A 24,986-nucleotide genomic window follows, 5' to 3' on the forward strand; every position below is an offset into this window, starting at 1 on the left:
GCACATTTACCTGACCGCCAGCTCAGGTTACTGTTTCAGGCCCTTTGAAATGCAGGGGTGGGGTGGGGGGGGGGGCGGTGAAGTGTCTGTTCTACCTTGTGCAGGGAAAATGAGTTTTTAATTACTTTAGCCAACCTCGGAACTGCCCAGTGTTGGAGGCATTTGGTGTGGCGGGAAGATTCGACCTGTTGGAGTGCGTGATGGGTTTTCTGGGGTTGTTTTTGGAGAGGAGTGTGGATTGGTTTGACAGGTCTGACCAGCAGAAACCTAGGTTGCAGAAACCTAGGTGTGTGAGTAAAAGTTACTTAGAAGGGGCTGGGGAGTTTGTAACGTTAGAAATCTTTGGTGTGTGGAGGAGTTGATCAAATATGGGCAGCTTTAGAGGACAGAAAGGAATGTTCTTGAGCCCCCCTCTGCAGCTAGTAGAAGTCCCCGATTTTCCTGTTCTATCCATCATCTTCCTGAAACGTCTCCAGCCTTGTCTGTGGTTCTGGGCTCAGGTCGTGGTCTTGTTAGAAAGTGCCTCATGATTTGACACTGAGCAAATGGTGACCACGGCCTTTGGGGTGGGAGGAAGTGGTGGAGCTGACCCAAAGAGGGCCAAGTTGTGTTACCCATACACCTTGAGTGAGATGCTTGTCTGATGACTGACAGACCTGAGGCTGAGATGGTTTCTTCTGTGCTGGCTGTTGGCAGCAGGGGCAGCAGCACTGTAGCAGGAATCAGACTTCTGCTCTGGTGCCCATTAAACCCTTCAGTCAGCTTCCATCCCTGGGCCTTGGAGAGGGTTTCTAAGGCCTCATGTTAATGCAGGGACTACCCTGTGTTTGCATAGGGTTTTACTGGTCGATAAAGGACTTGTATGTATGCTCTCATTTAATACGAAGTGTCGGAGTGACCGTACAAATCATGGAGGGGGTTGAGGCAGGGATAGCTACCACCCCACCCCCTCCAAATCCCTCCTTTGCTGGACTGGTGGGTAGGTGCCTCTTTGAGGAGGGCTCTCTATTTCAATATGAAAGGACAAGATACATGGTTGACCTTTGGCTAACTGATACTTGTTCTTTGGTTGGATGGGGTGGAGTGGTTCTTGCATAAGAATAACTTGGGGGAGGGGCCTGGGTGGGAGTGGGGGTGAGGTCCAGAGGAGTGGGGGTGAGGTCCAGAAGAGTGGGGGGTATGGGTTCCTGGAATAAGAACCTATAAGTTTCCTTTATTGGCAGAGCCACCCAGTTGACTATGCTTATGAGTCATAGTCCTGACTTTGGCAATTTAACCTTTTGACTGAATGCAACCATTTGGGGTTCGGGGGATGCGACAAGGAGCACAGATCAGACGCCTGGATTCTCATACAGATTGCTACCAGTCCTGCCTGGGCAGCCATGGGTGGGTTGTACTAACCTGTCTGAGCTTCAGTGCTCCTGTATAAAGTGGGGATAAATCTCCTGTCTTAAGCACTGTGGTAGTTACAAGCAGAGCCTTAAGTGTAAGGCATTTAGCACACAGTAGGTGCCTGATAAATAAGAACGATTACTCCTATTACAAATAGCTGTTTTGCTACAAGAGGTTAGGTCCATTTTGTTTTCTAGGCCAACTTTGCCCAATGAAGGCTGGAAAAGGGGGGGTTGAGCCTCTGGGAGACGGGGTGCTGTTCGCACTGAGCATTGTGCACTTGCCGTTGTGTACACAAGTCATAATTAGTAACCTGATCTTATTTTATTTTTCAACTTGCAGCGTATTTTGGGACCTTTACTGTGCAGCTCCTGAAAGGCGAGACACTTGTGAACATTCAAGTGAAGCAAAAGCCTTTCATGATTACGTGAGTAACAAAATTTTAATCCGGGCAATAATTACAGGGTTGGATAGCTCTAACTTCTTTAGGACCAAAAGCAAGCACACAGCCAATTGGCAGTGGGTTTTGTTTTCTCCTTGCCTTTCTTCTCTGCCCACCTCCTTGCTGCCCTCGCCCTGTCCCCTCCTCCAGCACCGTTCTAACTTGGTGAATGGTATTTCATAATGTTGTAATTATGCAAATGTGTGTGTAGATACCTATCTGCAGAATTAAATGGCGTTGAGCAGGGCTCAACCATGTGCGGTTTATGTTCAGAGTGGACAGTTAACTGGGAGGGGACTGAGTTTGGTGTTGGTTTAAGAAAAAATGACCACAGCCAAAAAGAAAAAAAAAGAAAGCAAATAGGAAATGTGTGTTTTGGAGTAGAAGGGGTGTTGAGTGAGAATTTGGTGAAATGGACTTTTGCATTACTCTCCAGGAAGTGATCTTTCAAATTATGTTTTGGGTGTTTGTTTTATGTTTGGTTTGGTGGGGGGCTCATGTTGTGTCTACTGAGATGAAGGACACGTTGAAGTCCTTGGCTAGTCCATTATCCTGTGTTCAAAATATTCTTATAAACATATTTAATGTCATCACATTGTAATGCTTTCTGTTCTATCATTCACCCTCTACCTGGATGAGTTTCTTGAAATGTATGAAATGCTTATAGGAGAGATGCCTGCCCCATGTCCATCTTACATGGCAGTCCCCCTCACAAAAAAAAAAAAAAAAAAAAAAAAAAAAAGTACTCCAAACCTGGGTTGGTGTCAGACTTTCTGATCCGATGAAAAAGGTTAGGATCTTCTGGGGGGAGCTGGAAGAGTCTGGAGTCTTCCCAGCCTCCTTTCAGTCTGCTTCCATTGGCCTCACACGCATGCACCAAAAGGGTGGTCTGTTTTTGTCTTACACTTCTGCATGAAATGGAAAGGAATAGTCCCCTAACTCTGGGGCATGGAAGTTGGTTTTCTGAACGTCATTGGGGCGCACCCCCTTGGCCAGGCCATTGCGTCCCCTGCATGCAGAGTTTGAAACTGGCCTAGGAGACCAGAACCCATCTGGTTGAGTTTCACAAGTGGTCAAATCCCATTACCGTGAATATCTTTATGGTGAAAATTTCCCCTGTAACATGAGGAGTTAGAGGCTCAGCTGGAGGCGGCCTGGATTTGAGAATATTCAATGTGATGAAATGCTGCCGTGACTGAAAAGTTAATGCCCTTGGAGTGGAGTGCCGAGGAAATTCACCAGTTCTCATGCCCTCTCCAGGGTTGAGAATGAGAAGCTGGCGAATGGTACTAATGGCCGAGTAAACTTTTAGTAGTGAAAGGTGAGGTGACTCGTTCCCTTGTGATGTGGTTCTGGGAACATCCAGGAGCTGGAGGTTGGAGGAGGAGGCTAAGAGGTGTATTAGTCATAGAAAAATAGTTGGCGAATTTGACCTTTCTACCTAGTAAAAGTCTTGTGCTTTAAACAAAAAACTATGGACAGCCAGTTCCTGTGTGGCCAGCCTTCTACTGCTATGCAAATGGTTTCATTTTAGAGTGGGGGGATGGGTAGGTGTGCCTATTTCAAGCCAGGCTCTTGATATAGGTGTCTGTGCTACCTTTGGAAGCTGCCTTTCAGAGAGGCTAATGATTTTTAACTACGTTTAGTGCTCTAGTAAGTAATGTGAGACCCTCTTTGGCAGTTTGTGGTTCCGCCTGCCACCTTGAAACAGTATGGTGGTTGGGAAACCTGCATGGGTTTGCTTTCAGTAATTTGTTAAGAAATGGCAGAATTGTGGTAGTGATTTCTGAAGTTGGCGTAGGCATTTAGAAGATGCTATCAAGAGATGAGGCCCACATTTTAGGGTCCAAACCCCTTTTCCTGGATTGGAATCCACCTTCTGCTGCTCTGTGGCCCGAGAGAGAGTGAGATTGAGTGGGAGGGAGGGATGGAGTGATGAACGGGGACAGGAAAGGAATGTCTGTTTTGTGAAGGAGTTAAAGAGGTAGCATTGAGTTGCTGGGAAGACGAAGAAGCAAATGGAAAATTAAGAACTATTTAAGAAAAGGAACTCTTACCGTCCTTCTCAAATCTTCATGTGTTCTCTGGCTACCATCTAGTTAGTGCACATTTGTTGTTGCTAGAATTATTATGGCCGTAGTCTCTTTTCTGGACTCTGTCTGGAATGCATGCTTCTCTTACACATTCACATTCCGTCCATCTTTTACGTTCTCTGTCGTGGAGGATTTTCAGGATAGTTTTTTGTACACTCTGATCGCTCCTTAATCTCAATGTCTATAAAAACCACCTATACAAAGCCTTTGTTGGCGGCTTTCCCGTGCTGAGTGCTGGAGGTTCGGTGACCCTGGGAGAGAAGGCATGTTAACTCCGTTTTGCAGATGGAGAAACTGAGGCATAGAGAGGTTAATTCACAGCTGGTAGGTGGTAGAATTAGGATCTAAGCACAGGTCATAACTGACTCCAGAATTGATTCTCTCCCCTGCGCAGCAGCTCGGCCTCACAGGTCCATGGCAGCACCTATTCCGACTATCTTCTCATTCAGGGTTGTCTTTCCAACCATAGCTTGCTAATCTTTTCCATGCCAGAGACCATTCATCCACAGAGCTATTCATCTCTGTAGCTCACAATACCTTGTACATAGTAGGCACTCATGCTAATTAAATGAAGGAGTAAGGAACCACATAGGAAAGGAAAAATACGTAGTTTGGGGTCAGTAAGCAACCTGGTCTGGAACAGCTAATGAAATACTGGAGGGGTGGTCTTTTGGTGACTTCATTTTTGCTGGGTGATCTTGAGCCAGGTAATTTAATGTGGGTTAACTCGTGACCTTAAATCTTTATAGAAGGTGAAGTGCAGCATAAACAAGAGTGTGCAGTAACTGGCCTTTCATTTTCCATCAAGGAGACTCAGAGATTCTCATGGTTTGTGGGGGAGTCGGTGTGGCCCAGGTCCAGGCAGGGGCCTTGATGGGTAGTAAGTAGTAAGTGCTTGCTGGGCGGGGACGAGGAGTGCGTGCCTGATTCCTGCAGAGCTGGGAAGGTCCTGACGGAAGTAAGTGGATTTGTGTTCTGGCAGGTTGCTGATGGATCAGGGTGATCTCAAAGGCTCTTCTCAGGCCAAGGCCAGGCGATCGGGCCTGGAGTGAGCTGGATGACTCAGCGGGGAGGGGGTTTAAATTTTCTTTGAATTGGTGAGTTTTTATTTGAGTCACAGTCTATTTTCTCCCACACATCTGGCAACTTCAGGTTTCTTGGCTCATTGTTCATAAGCCTGAGTGCCCTGATGCTGACCACGGATAACGTGGAACATTGGGGGACTTGGAGCCCCGAGTGGACTTGACTGGGAAATTGATTTGTCTATAGTCAGAAGAGCCCTGAGGCCATGGAGGAGGCTCACAGGGCCCCTGCCTGTGGCTTCCTTGCTGTTGCCCTCTGGCTGGAGCAGTGGTTCTGAGAGTGTTGGTGAAAGCCTGTGAGGTCCCATTGGGCTTTCTTAGACTTCTGTCTGGGTTCTGGCCCCTGTGGAGCAGACGCTCCCAGTCTCTCACTGCGGGCCCAGGGGGGTCCTGGCGACCTTCTTCACGGGATCTGTGGGGTTGGTGGAAGTGTCTTTGGTGTCTTCTCAACCACCAGCAGTCCTTCCCCTTCTTGTGGCAGCTAATTTTGTGTTTTCCTTTTGGAGGCAAGAAATGAGTGGAGCAGATAAGGCCCTGCAGCGGAAGGTACTAAAGAGCAGTGATAGGTTCATGCACAGCTCCTGCTGCTGTACTTCTCATAGTGCTTTTCCAATACGTGGTTGTGGTTTGGCCTCACCGCTGCCTGTTGGTCAGGTTTTATTACGTCTCATCCCCATTTTACAGATGAGGAAACTGAGATGGGGTTTAGATGCTTTGTCGAAGGGCGTGTAGCCAGGCAGTGGAGGGAAGATGCTTGCTTTTGACTTAGAGTGTGCCCATACATGTTCACTGAAGAACTGAATTCAGCAGAGAATTAAAATGAAGTTCCTAAGGGGTGAATGGCAGTGTCCCTGGCAGAGGTGGGACCCACGCTCTGGGAAGGGAGTTTGTTATGGTGCAATGGCTCTTTTGGCTGGGAAATGTGATAAAAGCTATGGCCTTTCCTTCCAGAGAATGCATGTTTCTCCACAAAGGAGACTTTGTACATGACTTCAGGAGGTTCACGGGCTGCTGCCCCAAATTCCAAACCCCTCTGTGATCCCCAGTGAGGGGCTTGGGTGTGTAGTGGACATGGAGTCCCATGACCTTGGCTCGTCTTGCGCCTTAGTTTCCCTACTCTGAAGACCTCTGTCATTGGGAGCCCCTGAGTCAGCCTCTCTCAGAGGACTGGCTCCCTTACCCCTGTGCTCCCGCCCAGCTGTTCCCCCTGTGGCCCCCTCCACCCTCTGCTGTGAACCTGTCTCTCCAGGCGGGTTGGTTAAGCGTCCTGGGCGTGCATGGGAGTGGAGGTATTTGTGGCTCAGTGGCAGGGGTCCAGCATCCTTGGTGGGTTTGAAATAGCAAAGTGATATTTGAGAGGGCTCTCCTTGGATGTGCTGAGCTGAGGTTCCTGCCAGGCAGGGAGTGTCCACGCCTGCCAGAGCCTTTGGGAGCCGGGGCACGAGAGGGTGGCCGGGAGGCAGCAATGGGAGGAGAAGGCCGCAGCTGGGCTCTGGGTAGCTGGGGGAGCGCTCTGCCCCGTGATAAGCCAGGGTAGCTATCTGCCCAGAGGTCCTGACAAGTTCACGGTGTTGCCTTTGGCTCTGACCCTTGGCACCCTTGTGTGGCAGATTATGAAAGCAAAATGTACACAGTTGTTTCTTTCCCTGCTCCCTTTGGAGCTTAGACTTTGTGTTGCATCCTTTCTTCGGGCTCCCACCCCCATTTGCTGCAAGTCCTCTTAACCCCCCAGAGGCTGCCAGACTCCTCCATCGGTAGCTAATTAAACACTAAATGAGTAACTGGAATTGCATTTTGCCAGAATCCAGGCAGTGCAGCCACTTTAATGGGTTTCAAGTGGCAGCAAGACCCCAACTTGCAAATCTTTGCCCTTTATTTCAAGGCAGGAGTGGGGCGGGGGGAGTGGTGGGGACCCAAACAAAGTTTTTGGCAGTGGTCACTTCATTTGAACTCCAAGACCAGCCGTGCGCACCAGTCTTTGCATAATGACATCTTTGTTAGCTAAGCATTTGCAAACTTGGACTGAGAGCCAGCTCTGTGCCAGCCACCCCCCCCCCCCCCCCCCCCCCCGCTCTGAGGGAGCCGGGAGACAACCGGCTCTCCCTGCAGCGTCCCTTAGGCTGCCTTAATTTTCCAAGGGAAGCAGGTTCTCTAATGGGGACTTGAGGCCAGAGCCGCCTTGCCCCCTTTCCTTGAGCTTCCCACCTCGTGTGTGAGTGTGTGTGTGCTTAAGTCTTAAGAGGGAGAAGTGGAAGGGAGGTGTGTGTGCTGGAGGGCCTGTCAGCCAAGATAACAGAAATGTTACACTAGCTGTAGCCTATATTATAGTGTCCAGGGTTTAGAGTATTTAGAAAAATTAATCTTTTTTAGTTTGGTAATAATTCTGACCACGGCACAAGTACGTTAGACGATTTACATAAACTTCTTTAATACATGTTGCTGGGAGCTTACAGCAAACGGACAATAATGACTGTTTGTTTTTGATTCGCCAGGGTAATGGGGTTTTCTGTAGCCCTGGTGAGATGAGTTTTAGGAATGCTTCTCTCTGTGCTATGCTTTTATTTTCCTGAGCCTTGAATCCTCTGGATTTGAAGGGTTTGGGCTCTGACTGGCAGCTGGGATGCACACCTGAGCTGAGCTCCAATTCTCACTCTCGTTTCCTGGCAGGGCAGACTTTCAACACTCAGTTTTCCCATCTGTAGAATGGGAAAATGGTGATCCCCTACTACGGTGGTTGTAGTGCGAGTTAAATATATATATATATAATGGTTGTTTCTCTGTGGCTAGTACTTGGTGATTTTGTTCCCTTCCTCTTTACAGCCTTAAATCCCCCCCCCCCCCCCGCCCCAATTTTAATATCATGGAGAAAATAGCATGTTTTTCTGGGAGAGCAAGTTGACCATAGGGAACTGGACACTTGAATTTCTCAGTGATGCTCTCTGATACCCGGGCTCCCCTGACATGTCGTGGAGTCCTCCCTCCATCCCAACTGTCTGGTCTCACCTCCACACCCCTGCCCGGGGGCAGAGCAGGCTCATGCCACAGGCTGGTACTGATAAATGCTCCCCTGAGGTGTCTGCGCGCCTTATCTGTGTTGGACAGAGGGGTCCTGTCCCACTCTCACATGTAGCTGCCACAGAGCTGGATGGTGAGACCCAGAGAGCTGGCGACTTGGCCTCAGCAGAAATCTGAATTAAAATTTCTGCTTCATACCACTTGTTAGCCGGGGTCGGGGAGGTGGTGGGGGAGTGCTTCACTTCTTGAGGTCCATCCTCTCGACTGTGAAACAGGCGCAAAGGGTTGTCCTTACTCAGCCCACGGGGGTGTTGCTGGGAGGAAGGCACGGGAAGCTGTTGTGCTGTGAAGTGCTATGTCAGTGTTGATAGGGATGAACAGGTTCGAAGCCCCTGAGTTGGGATCTTGTCAATGTCTTCTTTTTGTGAATGCTGCCCTGGCCGGCCTTGGGCCTCCCCTGACTTTCTGATTGAGTGTGGAGTTCCAAAGAAGGGCCTAAAGGGGAAGGTGGGCTTGAGAAAGGTGCATGGGAGACTGGTTCTTGGTGCTTTCTCTTTCCACCTCCTAGGGTGAGCTTTAGGCCTTGGTCAGCTGGTCCCCAGACAAGGAGCAGAAGACACGGCCGAATTTCAGGGTGTTGATTTAGTTCCATCGTTGAGTGCCTGCTCTGCTCTCTGTCCAGTTGAAGAGACAGATGTAGCCCAGGATGTGATAAGTGCTTAAAAACACTTGTGCAGAACGATCTTGTTCTTTGGAGAGATGGATACAGAGCCAGGACAGGTCACAGGAGTTGGTAAACAGTCCCACCCTGGGAAATATATTCAATGCAGGGTTGCAGGTGATGGAACCAGAGGCCACCTAGTCATCTTACAAGTAGGCAAACTGAGGCCCAGAGAGGAAAGACGCCCCAGGTCACCGGTAGGATTCAAACCTGCAAACCCGATCAGGGTCCAGGACTCTTTCTTTTGCTCTGTGCTGCCTTGCTGTACTTACAAGCTGTGCCAAGTGGGTACCTTAATTAACCTTTCTGTGCCTCGGTTTCCTTAAGCCAAATGGGGTTAATAAAGTATACCTGCCTCATAAGGTTGTCACGAGGATTAAATGAGTTTATGCGCGTGGGCATACATACACACACACACTACATGTAGCACCAGACACAGCGTTAAGTGCTAAATAAATGTGCTATCATTCTTATTATCTCACTTGTATGAATCCTGACTCTCCGATGGCCAAAAAGGGGACAGGAGCAGGCGTTTTGGGGTGAGAAGAGTGAAACATGAACCACGGTTGGCTTGCTCACATGTTGGTTAGCTCTCTGGGTCCCGGGGTTTGCGTCCACCTTCTTCAATCACACTCATGCTTGTGGGGCCGAGATGAGACCACATGTGGATGCTCCTGGCCAGCACCTGGCCCGTGCTATTCAGTCAGTGCCCGTTTTCTCCTCTTCCAGCCACTTCTCTTGCTCTAGGAGTCCGGAACTGTGCCCAGCCCCCTCTGACCCTTCCCTTCGGTCCCTACTTGGTACTGCACCACCTGAGTGGGTTTTTTGCACCCTTGCCAGTCAGCCCTCTGTAAAGCAGGCAGTGTGGCTGCCTCCACCAGGCCTGCCAGCACCACCCTCTTGGGAACACACCCCCTTCTCTCCTTTTCCCCCCCAAGAACTTTGTGTCTTCCTTACTCACTTGCTACTTGCTGCCCGGAAGGAGAGTGATTGGGGGTCCAGGTTGTATCTCTTCCCTTCCTCCTTCTAGATGGGAAGTTCTGAGGACAGGACAGGAGCCCTTACCTTCATCCCTGTCTGTCTCCCCCGTTCCTGGGGACTCTTGCAGAGTCTTGAATAGGTTGGGGAGCTACACTCTGGGCCTTCAGAAATGAGAAGGGTTTGATCCCTGCCCAGGGATCAGGCGTGTTAAATACACATTTTAATGGAGATGGACAAGTGGCTCATGATAACTTATACTATTTTGCAAACTGAGTTGTGACCCATTAGTGCCGTGTGAAATCAACCTAGTGGGTCAGATTGGCAATTACAGAAAATGAAACAACTGTATCACAGAAAGTAAACATAAGTATTAATTTGGGAAACTTGTTTTCAGGGATTTATGTGCGCCTGTACACGAACGAACGAACGAACGTGTGCCCTGGTGATGTGAAATTTGCCTTATTGCAGGTCTCAGTCTAAACTTGGAAAGCCACTGGCCTGGAGAGGCTGAGGTCGAATCTTGGGACCTTCAGGTTGGGTGACTGAGGCAACGAGATGAGCGATTGCTGACCTCAGTTCCCTGATCTGTAATAAGGAGGGAATCAGCCCCACCTCCTAGGGTTCTTGAGAGGGTTGTCCCCCCATCTTGCTTCCTGAGTGGTGCCTGGGGGCGCTCTGCACCTCTGCCTCTGGTGTTCGCTGCCGTGTTGTTGGGGCATTGAACACGCGTGGACGGTGCTCAGGAGATGCTTGCCAGATAAGCAGTAGCTCCCACTGGAAGTCTGCAGCTTGTCCCTGCTGGCTGGCCTTGGGCAGCTACTCCTGCCTGCCTGCCCTTGAGGAAGGGGGGTTCCCCAGCCCCCTGTGGAGGGTGTTGTCTGAACATCTGCAGGGCTCAGGCTCTGGCCACAGCAAGAATCTTGAGAATAGGTCTCAGGGCATCCTGTCTGACCCAGGTTGGCCCAGCCTCCCAAACCCCCTTTCTCCTCTGGGTGACAGCTGTTTGCATAGCTCCCAGGCAGGCTTTGTATCTCCTGCTCTTTGTGTGTTTGGGAGAAGCGCCTGACATTTCACTTCTGTTTCACAGTCCTCTGACCTTAAGAAGCACGGCTGCTCCCTGCGGCCTCTGTCTGAGGTTTTCTTCTGATCCTTCTCTCCCCGTCACAAAAGGCTGTTTGAGAGAGCAGCTCTGGGGTGGCAGACCTCCCCCGCGCCTGGGATGTTAGCTGCAGCCTTGCCAGCTCTCTTGGGATGGACAGAGTGTGGCTTTGCAGACGGGCCTGGAGCAGCGTCCTGCTGGTCCATGAGTCCTGCTTGCTTGCTGTGTGTGCTGGTCATTGATGGGGACTGAAGCTGTGTCATGGGCAGTGCACAGGATTTGGGCGTTCGGACGGCCTTGGGTAAGTCATTTGGCCTCTCGGAGCCTTAGTTTGTCCGCGATAATGAAAATACATAAAATAAGGCCTGACTTTTTTCGCCTCAAGCTTTTTTTGAAGTCGGGTGAGAGAGAGCAGTTGAAAATCGTTGGTAAATTGTGGTCCCCATTTGAGAAGGCTGTTTTACATTTGAACAGGCCATCAACTCATAGAAATGTACATGAAAAAGGAGCCTGTCTATTTATAGACGGGGAAACTGAGGCCTGGAGTCCGGTGGTAACATAGCAAGTCGGTGGCCAGATGGGCTCTTGATTCCCTGGGCAGCCACTGACGTTAGCAAACCTCCACTTAAGAGGTTGGCGCCTGTGTCTGTGTCTGTGCCATCCGTTAGGAATTTTGCAGCTTTCTTTGGGAGATGCCCTGGGCTTCCCGTGGCTTTGGCCACCCGGCCTGTGCTGAGGGGGCAGACGGCCCAGTAGGCAGGCCTGGTGTCGGGCGTGTGCACACTGCCCTTCTTTTCTTGCTGTCTTTTAGAAGGCTTCCAGTAGAAAATGTTATCCTCTCTCTGGAGGCCCTTGCTCTTGGCAGCGCTGCCCGCCAGATCCCGCTCGGCGAGCCCACTTGTGTTACATGAGGCAGCGCCTGGCCCACAGCTGCGGATCTCCGGGCTGGTGAGCTGCTTCAAAAGGGGATTTTACAGCATGACAGGGAATTTCAGCCACTGCGTTATCTCCGAATTGGCCAATTGATGGTTTCAGCAGAGCCTTTCAGCATCGGGGAAGTCAATACAATTTGAGTTAGTTGTGATGGCTGCCACTTTAAATACCTCAGTGAATTTCTGTCAGCGAGCGAATGCGTGGAATAGGGAATTGCAGAAAACTTGATCACCAGAGTGCTTCAGTCGATTCTGACCCCAAGCTACAGAAAATGAACTTAAATCTAGTTGACTGTCGCCACATACTTTCTTTGGCATTATTTTGCTAGCAGCACCTTCGTCAAAGCAACTTGAAGAGATGAGGTGTAAACTTCCCTGTGTTTGAGTCTGGCCCCCGCGGTTAGGAAGCGATGGTCTTTCACGGGGTGTTGAGCCATTGGGAGTCGGGGTGGTGGTTACTTGCTAAGGGATAAATTACTAAACTACGGTGTTGTGGCTTAATGAACCCTTTATTTAATTAAGGAAACGGTTGTTTATTGAGCATTTACTGTGTGCCAAGACCTTTAAAAGTGTTCTTATTCCCTTCTTACCCTATCTGGGCAGTGTAGTGCACAGGATTTTCTTCCCATTTCATGGAGGAAGAACTGACAACAACAGCGAACGATTATTGAGTGCTAACTCTATGCCAGGCACTGTTCTGAGTGCTTTAGGTTTTATCTCAGGTCATACTCAAAACAGCCCTGTGGGTTAAGTCCCATTTTTCTGTTTTGCAGTTAAGGAAACGGAGGCACTGGAGGGGTTCAGCACTGTTGAAGGTGGACTTAAACTAAAGCGCTCTTCACTACCTATCACGTTGCCTCCCTGAGAATTAATACCAGATTTGACATCTTTGCTCCCTAATTAATTGATGACCCACTGCCCAGCCTGGGGTGGTTTGGTACTGGGACGAGGAGAACTAGGGTGGGAAGTGAGTCTTGAGGGGGACGGGCAAGCCCACGCCCTGCCTGTGGGTCGTATGGTACCCGCCTGGTGCCTCTCGGCGGGCAGAAGGACTGGGCTGGTTTTCTGTGACCTCACCCAGGAAGAAGACATCAGGCTTTGGACCCCGTACACCTTCAAGAAGAGTTTCCCCATTTCTTCACTCCCAAGGCCTTCTTGTATTAACCCCCTACCACCCACTATGAACTCCAAAAAGATTGCATGCATTGAGTCACCATTCATTTTGATGAAGAAATAGGTACATCAAGAACTAGTATATAATTGCTGATAATAGAGCTTCTTATTAGCTCAGGGGAACCAATGTGAGCACACCAGTTTGGTGGAATTCTAGTTCAGAAAAAACATTGGGAATTGGGATTCCAATTCAGTTGAGGCAGACCTGATTCTTGCTGAGCTCAGAAAAATACCAGCAATTCTCCAGGGTCCCTAAAAGTTTCAGGAGACCCGAGTCCACAGGCTGGGGACCTCTGGCTCAGTGCCATGCTTCTCACACCCATCTAGCGATGGGGTGGGCTCTGTGGAGGGAAGTCCCTCATGATTTCCTGTGGGAGTCTGGAGGGTTGGAGAGCAGAGTTCGCACGAGGTCATCTACTGCAGAGCAGGCAGTGCAGGCAACGCTTTTAGATGCAGGATGGGTGGCCCAAGGGTGTGAGACTCTGATTAGAAAGCTCCCATCTCCAGAGGATGCTCAGAGTCCCCATCCCTACAGACTTGCAAAGGCACACGTGTTCACTACTCACCTTTCTCAAACAAATTTCCCCACTCACTGGCTGTGTGACCTTTTTACTGGCCATTGTCTTCCTTCTGGGCCTCAATTTCCAAATGTAACATGGAGACAGTGAGGGATACAGACGAGATTTCTGAAACAGCAGTGACCAGCATTTATTGCACATTTGCCCGGGGCAGGGCTGTGCGTGCATATGGCATTTAACCCCCCACACTCCACAGGGCAGAGTCTGCTTTTTACCCTGTTCCTTGAATGCAGAAACTGAGGCTCTGAGAAGTGACCTCGTTAGCCCATGGTTACAAAGTCATCAAGTAATGGAGTCAGGACTTGAACCCAGGGCCCCGCTTCTTGAGCCACACTATTACTTTAAGAAACTTTTGGATGACTTTGTGAGATGGGGACTTTAGAGGGGAGATGCACCTCGTAAGTATTGGATCATTTTAGTAGAAATCTGTAAACGTGTGTCTAAAAAAAAAAAGATGTGACAGTTTGCCTCCTAGTGAGACGAATGCAGATAAACCTATTTTGACTGTTAACTTACTTTGTTGCTTAAAAGCCAGTGACATGTAGCATTGAATTTATTTCTCTTCACGATGTTTAAGTGTTTGACACTTCTTGAGTGACGTGTGTGAATTTGGGAATTGCCTGTACTTTGGGAATGGAGGCCGCTGTGTGCATGCAAGGATTTTGCCTTGAGAGGGAGCTGAGGAAGGTTCGTGTGGCACAGGCTGCAGCCGAGAAGTAGCTGGAGAGCCACATGCGCACCTGTGTCTGAGGGTGTCGACGGAGCCACAGTTGCTCTGAAGTTGGGGTCACAGTGGAGAGCTGATCGCAGGAGTCTTTGTGACTGGAAGCCTAAATATTTATTCTGTTCTGTCCCTAATGAAAACAAATTGTCAACAGTTGTTCAGTAACTGACTAAATTAAAATCTGTAATTAGTCAATTAGATTAAAGAGTTGGCACAACCTGATTGTATCATGCTGGTTAGGTTATTAAGAGAAAGGGTGTGATTTTTAATTACTGAATGCTAATTTTGACAGTTTCAAATAGAAACAGACGTGTTTTTCCCCCCTTTCCCTAATTCTGAATGGTTTGGAAAGTAAAGACACACAGTGTGTAAATTATGGTTTTTTTTGAGGGAAAATAATCCGAGAAGGCCCTTCTGTAGAGGAGTGGGGGGTTTTAGTTAAGAGGCCACACTGGATTTCGGTGAAAGGGATAGTTGGAAAACCTCCCTTTTTTGAAGGAAGGATGGCCTGGCGTTTGGCAGCTTTGCTTTTGCTTTCAAGGAGAAGTTGATTTTAGAGTCATTGAGTTAGAGTTCTTTTTAGGGTCTCCCTCAGTCTGTCACCTAAGGGGATTTTCTGACCAACACCTAGTAAGTATAGGCAATAGGAGACAGACTCAGAGAGGAAATAAACCACTGTGTATATATTAAGTGTGGTGGGACCTCAGACACTAGTTCAGGCGAATAACAATATCCAACTTTTTGTAAAATATGGTCATAGTCTCTGGGCAATTCAGCGAGAAGGACGGGCGGGATGTGAATGTTTTTATGGCCTCTGCTTTAGGGCTGAGCCACGTGAAGAAGAGCTGGGGAATGGGGAAGGGATGTCTGAGGTTTGGGGTGTTGGGGATGGAGGGATGCAGATAGGCCACAGAAAGAAGGGAATTTCTGTAGATAGAGTGGAGAGTGGACAGAGAGGAGAGTGGAGAGTGGACAGAGAGGAGAGGGGCGTCTAGCTTGGGAGGAAAATGGGATCAAGAAGTAGGGGCCAATTTGTGGATTTAGAGGTATAGAACGCCAGGGCAGAGAATTGAGGATGAATAGGGCAGGCCCGTTTGAATTCGAGCAAGTGCTCTTTCCATTTTGTGTTTCTGCCGGATGCCATGGTGTTGCCTCCCTTGAAAACATTGAAATAGGGGTTATCCGTATCCTTGGCGCTAGGGTTAAGGAAATCTGAGCTGCTTCCAGCCACTGACCCCATCATACAGCCTGGGTCCCCTCATCTGCCAGAAGGGGCCTCCAGTCCCTTCACCCTCTTCCCAGCTCCTGGGAGTTCATGATGGGGTCAGCTCTAAGCTGGAAGGCACGAGTCATTTTATTTGGAGGGCCTTAGAAGAGGCCCGGGGGCCTCTATAGGGAGGCCGCCCAGCCCTCACTTCTTGCCCAAAGTCCTGTGGGCAGCAAGAGGTTGAGACTCTTACCTCCAGGCCCTTGATTGCTGGGCTGTGGGCTCTTTACAACCCAGTGGGCAGCCTCCCTGCCTTGGGGAAAACTGCCCCAAACCTTGTGCCTCCAGGAGCCACTCCCAACAGCTTCGTTGGTGTTGAAAGCACAGGCTCTACCTTCTTTCTGCTGGCTGTGTTTTCCAGGACCCTTTTGGGAAGGAGCAGTTAGAATAGCCTCTAGCTTTCAAGATTTAACATTATAGTGGCTGGTGAGCCATAGTTTTGTGTGTTTTTAAGGAAGCAGCTTTGCTTTTTGTGTCTGGGTTCTAATCCCCTCTAGGCCTTGACTCATAGTGTACTCATCCTTACGCCTTTGCTTAACTTCCCTGCCTCAGTGTCCTCACCTGTTAAATGGAGGTTGCATTCAACTGGCAGTCCTGTTTTGAGGTAATGATGCAGAGCATCCTAGAAGATGCCCAGAAAATATTTTGGCATGACCGCGTGATAGGCTGAAAGATAGCCAAGTGTTCTTGGGAAGGGGGTCTCTGCCTAGGGAGCTATACTGGGGTATGTTCAGGTACATGAGTAACAGAGGAGCAGAATAAAAAGCGGGAAGTATTTGTAAGTGGTGGATTGGTTTGTATTCTGAATTTGGAATTCCTCTTTCGGACTCAGGATCCACAGCCAAGGTTAAAAAACCCATGAGAGGTGGAGGAGGTGGTGGTGGAGGGTGGTGTGTGTGTGTGTGTGTGTGTGTGTGTCATGGCAAATAGAAGAAAGGAAGTGACAGCACTAGGAGAGAGTTTATTTTAAAAGCTTCCCCACTGATAGATTTGTAGCTCTGGGTAAATAGGGAAGCTTGTAAAACTTGATTCATTTTCTTCCTGATGTCTGTTTTTGGTGGGGAGTCGAGGTGAGGACAGAGCCAGCCACGGGAACCCAGCGCTTTGAGGTTAGAAGTGTTTGTCCCCCGTGCACCCACATACAGGGCAGAGCAGTCAGTGTTCTCACCCTGCTCCCTGCCCCCAGAGGATCCTTCCCTTCCTGGGATGGAGGAGGGCCTGTTGCTGGGGGTCTCATTTAGGGATGAGCAAGGACTTACCGCACTCAGGACCACTTCCTACTTCCTTCCTGGCCTGCTCTGCCCAGAGCAGATCGGGTTTGCTCTTTTCTTTTGCGTAGGAAACAGGTCCTCCCCCGTCCCTGTCCAGGCCTCTCTGGAGACGTGGACGGGCAGCTGGGACAACCTTTGGGCCGCAGCAGCTAGGGTGTGTCCTAAACTGGAGGCCCAGTTTAGGAGTGAGCTGTTCAGGAATTAGAAGCTACTGCTACAGGGGAAACCACTGCAGAAATGGAAAGGTGGTCAGCAGGGAAAGGTGAGGAGGTGGCCGACTTGGTACATTAGAAAAAAATGTTTCAGGGAATTTTGGAATATTTCTGTTTTGTTTTGTTTTTCTTTAATGTTTGAATATTTTTATTGATTTCGGAGAGGAAGGGAGAAGGGTGTGAACCCTGAGACTTTGATACCAGCCAATTGCCGGGCTGTAGCTAAGGAAAGAAAGGGCCAACCTCCCCACCTCAGGGCCTTTGCACGGCTGCTCTCCTTACTTGGAGCACTTCCCTCGGTAAAGTCAGGGCCTGACACCTGACGGATACCAGCTCATATTTGTGGACTGAAAGAGTGATCAGGAAGTACAGGAGACTGCCCACCTACCAGGGCCCGTCTGGACATTTGAATGGCTCCCTAAAGTCTTCATGCCCTCAGAGCAAGGCCAAGTTTGGCTGCTTGGTTTGAGCTCTGGCATTGGCATTTGCCTTTCTTTTCTTGGTCTTTTTTTTTTTTTTTTTCTTTTTTATGAGAATGGTGCACAACTCAGGACACCAGTTCCTTCATTTTATTTATTTATTTAAAAATAGTTTGATTTCAGAGAGGAAGGCAGAGGGAGAGAGGATAGAAACATCAGCGATGAGAGAGAATCATTGATCAGCTGCCTCCTGCATGCCCTCCACTGGGGATCAAGCCCGCAACCAGGGCATGTGCCTTTGACCGGAATTGAACCCAGGACCCTTCAGTCTGTAGGCCGACGCTCTATCCACTGAGCAAAACCGGCTTTCTGAAATAGGTCTTTGACATACTGATGGAGCTTCAGATTGAAGTGTCTTCGGAGATGTGTGGGAAAATGCTCAGTTAGCCCAACCTTTTGCCAACTAATGGGCCTCTCAGGCTGGAAGCCCCATGACTCCTGTCATGCCTAGTTTTTGCCTTTTGTAAAGGGGGTTGGGGAGTGGGTGGGCAGGCGTGGGGTCTGGAATCCTGAGTGCTGCACTCAGCTGGTGTCGGAGTGGAGTGTTAACCTAGGATTATGGGAAATAGCCCGCTTCTGATTCCTCTAACTCTCCTGCTTATCTGGGAAGGACTATTTTACAGTTTGACCCCCGTATTTCATGGATGGTGGCGATATCCGGCCACACAAGTCTATAGTTGACCTTTGCATTACCTGACAAGACTCCTGTTTGCTTGGCTGAGGGGGATAAACAAGATTCCAGGGGGTTGCTGTGGGTGTTGGCGGGAGGTGGCTTCTCATTGTGAGTAGCTCTTATCTAATCCTCAGGCAGGGTCCAGCCACACCCTGGCCCAGGCGCTTCTTTAGTTCTAAGCCAGCCAGTCCGGCTTTTCCTAGGGCTTGGAATAAATGCTCACTTCCTTTAAACCCCCACTTCCCTATTGGGATGGATACTAATGGGAGAACAGTTTTATCCAGAACCCACCTGGGGGGTCAGAGCAGGTACTTGTTTATCTCAGATATTCAGCCCCATCACTCATCACATTAGTTGACGCCTCTGAAGTGTGGCTACACATAGGAGATGGCAGAGTCTTTGCCCTTACAGAGCTCGAAGATTCTTTCCCTTTATCTGGGGTTTATGTGTTTTAAGATGCTAACTGTGCATCTTTAAATGGAAGATACATCCTGTCGGTTCAGATGAGCATGTCCCCCAGGAAGGGGACATACATTGTGGTCTCCCCTCAGGGGACTGCTGCTGTGGCAAAACCGGTGAGGTTACTCTTGCCGTGGCCAGCCCTGGCCTCCTGGACACCGTGCTCTGGTTCAGTGATTTTTGGACTGTTTGCTCTAAGTTAACTGAGGGTTCACTTCCTTCTCTGTAAAGTGGGGGTAAAGAATACCTGGTGGTCCTGGTGTTGGTGTGTGGCTAAGTTTGGAGGAAGCAACGACTACACCTTGAAGACAGAAAAGTTGGAACAAAAATGTTCTTGTCCAGCTTGTTCTAGTAAACATTTAAAAAATGTAGTTATTGGGAACATAGACCATTTTAAAAACTTGGTTATTGGGAACATAGACCCATAAGAACATAAACTAAAGGAGTGAAGGATATACTAGTTTTAAGGAAGCTTTCAGAAGCCTACGTTCTCTCAGCCCTGAGTTGATTTTTCTAGGCTTTACCAAAAACACAACCTCCCTCCTCATGGTTGGGGGTTGGGCAGTGCAGCCAGGCCCCAGATACCTCCCGGCCCCCTCGTCCCGGCCCCCTCAGAGGCACAGGTGCCTGCCATAGTGCCATCCTTTCTGGTGAGTCAGCGCCAGCCAGTTTGTCCTGGAATATCCCTTCCCAGGTGAGGGCTGGGGTCACAGGCTGGGCCGCTCTGGGCCACAGCTTCTCAGGAAGCTGGTGTTGGCCCCGTCCAGAGCTGCCTTGCAGACTTGAGATACAGCTGGCTTCTCCCCCCACCTCCCTTTTTTCTTTTTGAAAATGTGTTTAGTGCTGAGCGTGTGTCACCCCAGCATTTTTCAGGACAGAGGACAGGAGCTGTCGCTGCCCGCAGCGGGGAGACTGCTTCCCACGCAGAGCCGACTGTGGCCTGATCCTTGGTCTAGTGATCTGGCAGGCCAGTTGCTTGGGGCCCTGTCCAGGGTGTAATCTGGACTCCAGCCTTAGGTATGGGGGTGAGGAGGAACCATAGGGAGGGGCCGCCTTTGTAGGGAAAGGAAGGGGGGCGGTGTGACTTGGCCTGTCCGGGCCTCAGAAGGGGTCACTCCCCTCCGAACAGCAGCATTGGCTGCTCTGACTTGATGCAGGGGCCATGGCCACCACCAGCTGGGCCGCCCAGCCCAGACCCCACAGGAGGGAGGAGCCTGGAGCAGCCTTCCCAGCCTCTGTGGCTTGATTGGCCCAGTTCCACTTTTCTTCCTCTGGATATAGGGTCTTTACCACGCCTCAGGCCCCCGTGGACCCCATTGAGAGACCAGACTGTCTCTCCCGGGGCCCCCACAATTGAGGGAGCCCCAGGACCTGACACACGGTTGGTGCTCAATTAAAGTCTTGCCTTTTTAAAACAGTGGGAGTGAAGGGCTTGGCGCAATATGAGTAATGCTCTTGCTGGGAGGGCAGGGACCATATTACCCCGTGCTGTGCCTGGCACACTGCAGGTGCTCAGCTACTTGGGTGAATGAAGCGGTGACCAGAGGACAGGACCCAGACATGGGCAGTGGCAGGGCGCGGGGGACAGCACGGAGGGAAGGAGCCAAGCTTTTTATGCACAGGCGCGCTGTGACTCCTGCCTTTCTCCTGCTGTCCCCGTGGGTGGTGACAGCCGGCCTCCTGGCCTCACCCTTAAATTGCCCCGTTGTTGGCTTGGGCCTAGGCATGGATGCCAGATCGGCTTTGTTCACGTAAAATGCCTTTCCCTTACTAAAATCAAAATAAGACAATTCAGAATCTGCCATGAAGACAGCACTGCGGTTTCCCTGACCGTGGGATGGAGGCCCCACACCGGGAGCCAGACGTTCAAGGTCTTTCTGGTCTGACCTCGCCCACATTTCAAATTTTGCCATCTTTATTGCAGACCTCGTCCTGCGCTGGACACTCTCACCTTCAGTTTAGATTAATCATCACAACCACTGGTGAGGTAGACAGTGGTCTTACGGGGGAAAAAACCCAAAGGCCAAGCAGGTAGGATTTTAGAGAGCATCTGAGGCCCTGTTGTGTGTGTGTTGCTGGTGACAGCCCCTCCCTCCTGCCCCAAAACCCAGCACCTCGCTTCTTACTCCTTTGTAGAAAGTGTCATGTCTGTCACTGGCTGACACTTTGAGGGTTTTTCTTCTCTCCCAATAAATAATTCTTTGTCTCTCTTCAGGGTGGCAGATCGGGTTAGAGAGAGGCAGCCAATCAAACAAGTGGGCTGAGGGGGGGGCCTGGACAGGCTGGAGGGGGGATGAGGAGAACCAACATGCAGAGGTGCCCCTGAGGTGCCAGGGGTACTGGGGACACCCGAGCTGCCTCCTGAAACGTGTAATCGCGGGTTTCTTGCCCAGGGATGTGAGTGAAATATTAGGCTAAATGGAGAGTTCCTTCTCAGAGGAGAAAGCGGCTCCCTTTTCCTGTCCCTTTGTCTCTTGTCCCCTTTGTCCCAGCCCTCCAGCTCTGCGGCCTCCCCTCCCCCAGCGGTTCCTTCCTTTGTGCCCCCGCCACTCACCAGCGAAACTTAACTCGAGCCTCCAGCGTCCACAGAGGCCCCTGCCTTCTCTCTGCTCCCCGTGAAACAAAAGTAGCTCGTAGGTCCTGGCCTGGCTGTCAGCACACGGACTGAAAGGAGCCAGACAGGGCCCCAGTCCCCCAAAGGTGGTGGTTAGTTTTGAAGTTTGGCACTGGCTGTTGGCAGCCCCTTCAGAGGGAGCAGCATTGTTGGGGGGCCTGCTACTCTAGTGTGAGGGGCCGGCAGGGGGAAGGATGGACCCCTTCCTTGGTGAAAGGCCCTGGGATCTCCATCCGAGCTGCTCTTTCTCCTGCTCTGAGTGATTCTGGGGCCTTTCACTCACGAGTTCTGGAGTTCTGTGTGCGACACCTAGAAAAAAGGATCTGCTAACCCACAAAAGAGGCAAACCCACCCGTCTGGGTGCTGAAGCAAACACTTTTGTTGTAAGATTGTCTTAATCATCTTGAAACAAGCGTTAGCAACCACTTGGGGGTGAAGTAAAAATTGGGGAAACCTGGCTGGCGTGGCTCAGTGGCTGAGTGTTGACCTATGAACCAGGAGGTCACGGTTCAATTCCTGGTCAGGGCATATTGCCCAGGTTGCAGCCTCGATCCCAGTATGGGGCGTCCAGAAGGCAGTCAATCAATGATTTTCTCTCATCATTGATGTTTCTATCTCTCCTCACTTCCTGTCAGAAATCAATAAAAATATATTTAAAAAAATAATTGGAGAAAAACGGAATGTTGGGGAAGAATCTATCCATTAACTTACTTGGCTGAGAAATATGGAAAGGATCGTCTTGATTTCGTTTTTCATGATGAAAACGGGCCCACCAGTATCTGGTCTCTATCTTATTGGCCAGAGTTCTGAGGGTGTGTGCTTCCTGGGGTTGGGGGACAGGCACTTCGCTCAGCACCGAGGGGACTGAGACCAGCAGAGGGTTCTGCAAGCGGGTGTGGCGTTGCTGAGGCAGAGCAGAACGGTGGTCAGTCGGTGTAGCTTCAGTGTTGCCCGAGTACCTTAACTTAAAATATGTGCGTTATGAATTTCATTATACATGCTTAAAATCATATGTTATTGGAGATAACATGTACATTTAGAAATAGTATGTTCTGCTTTCAACTTATATAAGACATTTATTCTAGGTCTTTATAAGCATTTTTGGCACCAGTGTCTTCAACGCTGTTCCCAAAGCCACTTTCTGTTTTCTAACCTGCCTTTTGGCACATGTCACCAACACTCTAAGTTGTTTGAGATACAGTTTTCACATTTATGTATGATTCTGTCTCTAGGACTTCCATCTGAAGCCATAAGGGACCCACTATAATATTAAGACAGTGGGCTTGTAAAACTTGTCTCATAGGTGTTTATTGCCAGAAATGCTCCAGCAGCTTTGAGACCCTGTTTTGATATGGGAAACAGCACTGCCCCCACCCTTTAAAATGTATCTTTATTGATTTCAGAGGGAGAGGGAGAGGGAGATAGAAACATCAATGATGAGAGAGAATCATTGATCAGCTGCCTCCTGCATGCCCCCCACTGGGGATCGAGACCTCAACCTGGGCATGTGCCCTGACTGGGAATTGAACCATGACCTCCTGGTTCATAGGTTGACGCTCAACTGGCCAGCCACACAGGCTGGGCTGGCACTGCCCTTTTTGAGTGTCCCTGTGTGACCCTGATATTTCTCTGAGCCTTAGTTTCTTCATCTGTAAAAAACCATGACAACAGTGCCGAAGGCTCACTTCCCCGGAATAAGTGTGAAGAACGCAGGGCAGGGCCCCTGTATACAGTAAGCACTCAGCAGATGCACTGTTGAGGTTGGAGCGCTCTGGGCCTTCTGGTTTTGCAGAGTGACTTTGAGGGCTTATCAGGCGAGTCCTGCAGCAGCCCTGTGGGGAAAAGCCAGGACCACGGTGGTTTTAGGTTTTGGAGTGGGGGAGCCAGTCCAGGGGAAGGAGGGTTCACTTTCGGCTGACAAGAACCCAGTAATGGGGCCCAGTGAGGCCTGTGGCCCGTGACCATTCACTGATTGTCTTTTTAAAACTAGTCCCTGTGGCCGGCACTCGGGCATTGCCAGAGTGTCACGTTTTAAATGTCTTTGCTTTGGGGCCTGTGTACCCAGGGAGGTGAGAGTAGACTACCGGTCTGTAGATAGCTTTGTCTTTTAACAATCTTTATTACAAGCTGGCAGAAACGTAAATGGAGATGCAACAGGCGCCAGGTTCTGCGTGTGCCCGTGGATGTTTATCGTCATCGTCATGGTCATTGTTGGCCATCTCTGGGCTTTGGGTGACGGACGACACACCCCTGGTTCTTGGTGGGGATGGAAACCCCCAGGATGGACACTGGCCACAGTGTGTGTTGCCTGCCAGTGTCCAGGTTTACAGGGCAGATTTGCATCTCCGTTTGTAAATAAGGGCTGCTTTGAATACCCACCTCTGATGGGCCTGTGGTGGAGGCCCTGGGATCCCCAATTTAGATGGCTGACGGTAATTTGAAACTGAAACAATCTGAAGTATATATCAAATGAAAAAAGAAGAGTGTGTGTGCGGAGGAAGCCGGGGTGGGGGAGGGTGGGGGTGGGATCAAGTCCCGCCCATCCTGGAGGTTGTCACCTGGCTGAGACCTTCCATGTGGATGACAGGGGTCCACACTTAGCACATGTTGAGGGCGCTGCCTTGAAGCCAGTTTTCCCTCAGATCCTTGTTTCATTGAGAGACTTAGTGAAATGAAATGGAAGTGGGCGGTGTGTTGAGTTATTTTGTGAAGCTTTAAGCGATGCATCCCTCCTTCCAGCGTGAACTCTCTTCTTAAGAAGTTGGCATTGCTAAAATTGGGGTAAAATTGATTTCAAAGCCTACAGACCTTGAGGGGGAGGGATTGGTGGCTAGGAGCAGGTTTCTTCTGAATGGGCAAGGCCTCAGGCCCCTTGTGCCTGTGCGTGAGTATGGGGCGTGAGTGGGGAGAGAAAGAAAAGAGGGAGCATACCCGGGACAGACCTAGAGACCCAGAGGGAGAGGGAGGGGGAGGGGGCCTGGAGTGGAGGATGGCTCAGGCTGGGGGAGGGGTCACTATTTGCATAACTGATTGTTGTTGCTCCTGGGGATTGTGGTGGGGGAAGGGAGGCGAGCACAAAGGCTCTTTCCTCTCCCCTCCCCTCCCCTCCCCTCCCCTCCCCTCCCCTCCCCTCCCCTCCCCTCCCCTCCCTCCCCTCCCCTCCCCCCTTCCCCTGCCAGGTCCCTGAGCCTGGTCAGCCCCACCTGTGTCCCCTCTGATGGCACAGGGTTGGCCTTGCTCTTGTCCAGTGGACAGGGTTTTACTGCCTGGGTTCCAATTGCAGGCAGGGCCACCGCAGCCGCCTGTCGAGTCAAGATAAAGTCCAAAGGAAGGCCTCTGGCTGTGCGCCTCTCTTTAGAAGCCAGTGCTTTATAGAAACGGTTTCTTCTGTGAGCTCTGAAGCCTCGAGACTGGAGGTTTCTGGAGGGAGGCTATGGCTGGAGTCTCCTCATAAGGTGGTTTCCTGGGGCCTATTTCCTGGGGCCCACAACTTGGCACGTGGAGATTCATTCAAGTTGAGGGCAGCTCTGGTGGAAAGGAAAGGGGGCTGGTGGCTGGGTGTCCTGTAGCAGCATCAAATGGGAGTCCCTCGGAGTGAGGTGGAGATGCTGGTATGAGCTCAGCGTTTCTCACCACTGCAGACCCAGAGCATGACTATCTGCTGGGCCCACCGTGGGCACATCTCTGCTAAACCCATAAGTGGATGCATGACTTCGGTGTGACCCCAACACGTACTACCAAGTGGTTAGTCATCTACTTCTAGACTTTTCTGTTTATCC

General features: G+C 50.2%; 1 protein-coding gene across 4 annotated transcripts in view; it reads left to right on the forward strand.

Moving 5' to 3' along the window:
- SSBP3 (single stranded DNA binding protein 3) overlaps window positions 1-24,986 on the forward strand; it is a 147,471-nt gene that overhangs the window by 2,462 nt on the left and 120,023 nt on the right. For all 4 annotated transcript variants that reach the window (XM_080656504.1, XM_080656505.1, XM_080656502.1 and 1 more), the window contains exon 4: window positions 1,735-1,819. In XM_080656504.1, coding sequence (XP_080512630.1) covers window positions 1,735-1,819 — 85 coding nt within the window. The remainder of the gene's footprint in view (window positions 1-1,734; window positions 1,820-24,986) is intronic.

This window comes from Plecotus auritus (assembly GCF_963455305.1).
Source record: "Plecotus auritus genome assembly, chromosome: 2".
NCBI lineage: Eukaryota > Metazoa > Chordata > Mammalia > Chiroptera > Vespertilionidae > Plecotus > Plecotus auritus.